We start from the raw sequence: 2,793 nt of genomic DNA, 5'->3' as shown, positions 1-2,793 counted from the left end.
TTAACTAACAGCCATCGCAGCAACGTCGACAACAACAACGACAACATACCATAAAACTGTCAATTGAAAATTATTCTTTTAAAATAGCAAAATTTTAAACGACGAAAATTATTTCAAGAAAATCTACCCACCACCAACCAACCATTCAACCAAGTGCACAGTGTTCATCGTTTTTTCACTGCTCAAAATAGCTATGCAAGTACAAAAAAAATCGATGAAATTGAAAATACGAAAATAAAATTCATTTTCTTCGATCACTACTTCTACACTCTGTCCACAAACTCTGATCCATACTCAAGTGTAAAAAAAATAACTGTCATTTTTCATATAAATCTGCTTATTTCAAAATTTGTTTACTGTATATACCCTTTTCTAAAATAATAATAATAATAATATGCCTAGTATAGAAAAAATCCGATGTTCTGCTTTAACAGATTGATAAACACATGAATAAACCATACATTGCAAGAAAAATAAATAAATCAAATTAATTGAAACAAATGAATTTTCGACTTTTCAACTTTGATTTTCAGAATAAACTAACAAATAAAATATATTTGAGAGCTAATGATATCATAAAACAATCCAATTACCAGAATTTGCAAACTTACTGCCGCGAAATGCTTTTCACAGATGTCGCTGAGAAGAGTTTGCAAAAATTGTCGATTGCATTTAAGGAATTTACATTTCGGAAGCGCCTGAGCAAAGGCATTATTATTGCCATGTTCTCGTCATCAATGCCACTCGTGCATGAGGAAAAAGATAAATTCAAAGAATCGACACCAAATCATTCATGCCTTCCGGATTCAAAGTAGACTCAATTCTCTCATTCGAAACAACCTCTCCCCTCCTCCCCCACCCCCTCTGCTTTCCTCGCCCTCTCCATTTCCTTCTTGTTCAAGCATGACACATCAATCACCCAGTCAGTCAATGTATGCGAGCAATAGATAAAAAAAAAATATATATATACAAATTTCAACATTAAAAATCACTGCCAAACAAAAGACTGAATTAAAAACGGTTCTCACGATCGTATGAACACATATCTCTGATTTGCTTTTGGAAAACAGAAAAATTCATTATCGATGTACAAACAACACATTATTGGCACAAGTGAAAATTATCCATTAGCATGCTTTCAGTTTCAGTTCTTTCTTCGCCAACCGCTCCGAACGCATTCACTTGATTAAGCAATTAAACGTTGCTCGAAAGAAACGCCGACCTATCACGCCTGCAAATCGAACATCTAACAACTAACAACAACCGCAACAACTAATACCAACCAACCAAGCAACCATTTTTCTCTCCCTTTCTACTTCGACGACAATTAAATCGCAAATTAAAAAAAAAGATTTATCAATTTTTTTTGAAAATAATAAGAACATTTCTCATACTAATAATGATAATATTGTTACAGCTGTTGAAAACAAATTTTCTAATATTTGTTACAGTGAAATAAAATGAAGAATGACTTCAATTTATCTATGAACGATGATCAACACTAAAAAGACACTAGACATTAGCGAAGGAGAAAAAAGTATCACTTGACCAGATATGACAGCTTGTAATGATGAAATCACTTCTGAATGCAATCGATCGATTTGCTTGCACAAACGCACCAGTTGACTGACTGCTTGTTGTTTTTGATTAGAAGAAAAATCTCTGATCTCCTCACAAAAAAAACTGCCGAAAAATATGAAATGTCATTTATGCATGTGTCCAGTCCTATTTAACAATACCAACAAAACAGAAGAAGTAAGACTATTCTCCATTTGACGACCTCCTCTGACAATTTCTGCACGGACAAGATTAAAAGCACACATTAAAATTAAAATCGACAACGGTAAATCAGCGCCTGCAGGTTGCAGGGCAAGTTTTCCACCCACAAACAGCCCAGTTGCTAATTTCGTCTCAGCCTGAGGATTCGTTTTGCCGTTTACAAAATTGCGTCCCGGGCATACATGTGTATAAAACAGCGGCTGAAAGCTGTCGTCACCAGAACCGGGAGATGAAATATTAAAAATTATATCAAAACACAATCGACAACTGCTGTCGATGATTGAACTTTGAAAAATGAAGAATAGCACACAAATAGCACAAAATACGAGACATAATAAACAGAAGATTGGTGGTCAGCAAGTAGCAGCAATAATGACAAAGTAAGCTAGCTGCTCAAAGTGCAAATTGCATCTTATTTAAGAGACAAGACAAGACAAGACGATAGATTAAGGGACAATTTTATTCAAACCGTGAAAAATAAATATTTCAAGATTATTCAAATCAGTACCGTTAGAAAAACAATAAGTTGCACCCAGCAAAATTAATTATACCATCATATTGAATTGCAACGTAGCAGAAGCGAATGGTCGATCAGTTGTCAGATTTTGTGTATTAAAATCAAAAAAAAATCAAGAGATGCCACAGATATAGATTATTTTATAATTGTATTTTACTATCATTCACTTTTAAAAAAGCAGTTAAAACTCAATTACATACCAGTAGAAGAAGTATTTCTTTTCTCGTTGTTTTTCATTTTCATTGATTAATTAACGCAAAGACGAACAAACCATAAAAAAGCACTACCAACAAAACAATATGCGAGCACAGTTGGAAAAGCACAAAATCGTTGTTCGTTCAAATGTTCAAATTGTCAACTGGGACATAAAATGTCTGTATATAAAAATTTCGCCTACGTAATGTGGGCGTAAGAAAACAGCAAACTGATATATTATTGCTTCAATAATTAAATATGATACTTCATTATCATTATTATATTGCTTGCAATCAATTACA

At 33.4% G+C, this 2,793-nt stretch overlaps 2 protein-coding genes across 2 annotated transcripts; both read right to left on the bottom strand.

Moving 5' to 3' along the window:
- Tsp_03000 (conserved hypothetical protein) lies at positions 1-712 on the bottom strand. Its single transcript, XM_003379288.1, has 4 exons — positions 612-712; positions 367-372; positions 132-283; positions 1-56 (listed from the first exon to the last, which is right to left on the bottom strand). Exons 1-4 carry the CDS (start codon positions 710-712, stop codon positions 1-3), a joined length of 315 nt encoding a protein of 104 aa, XP_003379336.1.
- A 991-nt stretch (positions 713-1,703) lies between these two features.
- Positions 1,704-2,533, bottom strand: Tsp_02999 (conserved domain protein). Its single transcript, XM_003379287.1, has 2 exons — positions 2,493-2,533; positions 1,704-2,064 (listed from the first exon to the last, which is right to left on the bottom strand). The coding sequence occupies exons 1-2, from the start codon at positions 2,531-2,533 to the stop codon at positions 1,704-1,706; spliced, it is 402 nt and encodes a 133-aa protein (XP_003379335.1).
- Positions 2,534-2,793: the final 260 nt, after the last annotated feature.

Source organism: Trichinella spiralis (genome assembly GCF_000181795.1).
Source record: "Trichinella spiralis strain ISS 195 chromosome Unknown Scfld2, whole genome shotgun sequence".
Classification (NCBI taxonomy): domain Eukaryota; kingdom Metazoa; phylum Nematoda; class Enoplea; order Trichinellida; family Trichinellidae; genus Trichinella; species Trichinella spiralis.
This window is presented reverse-complemented; position numbering and strand designations above follow the sequence as displayed.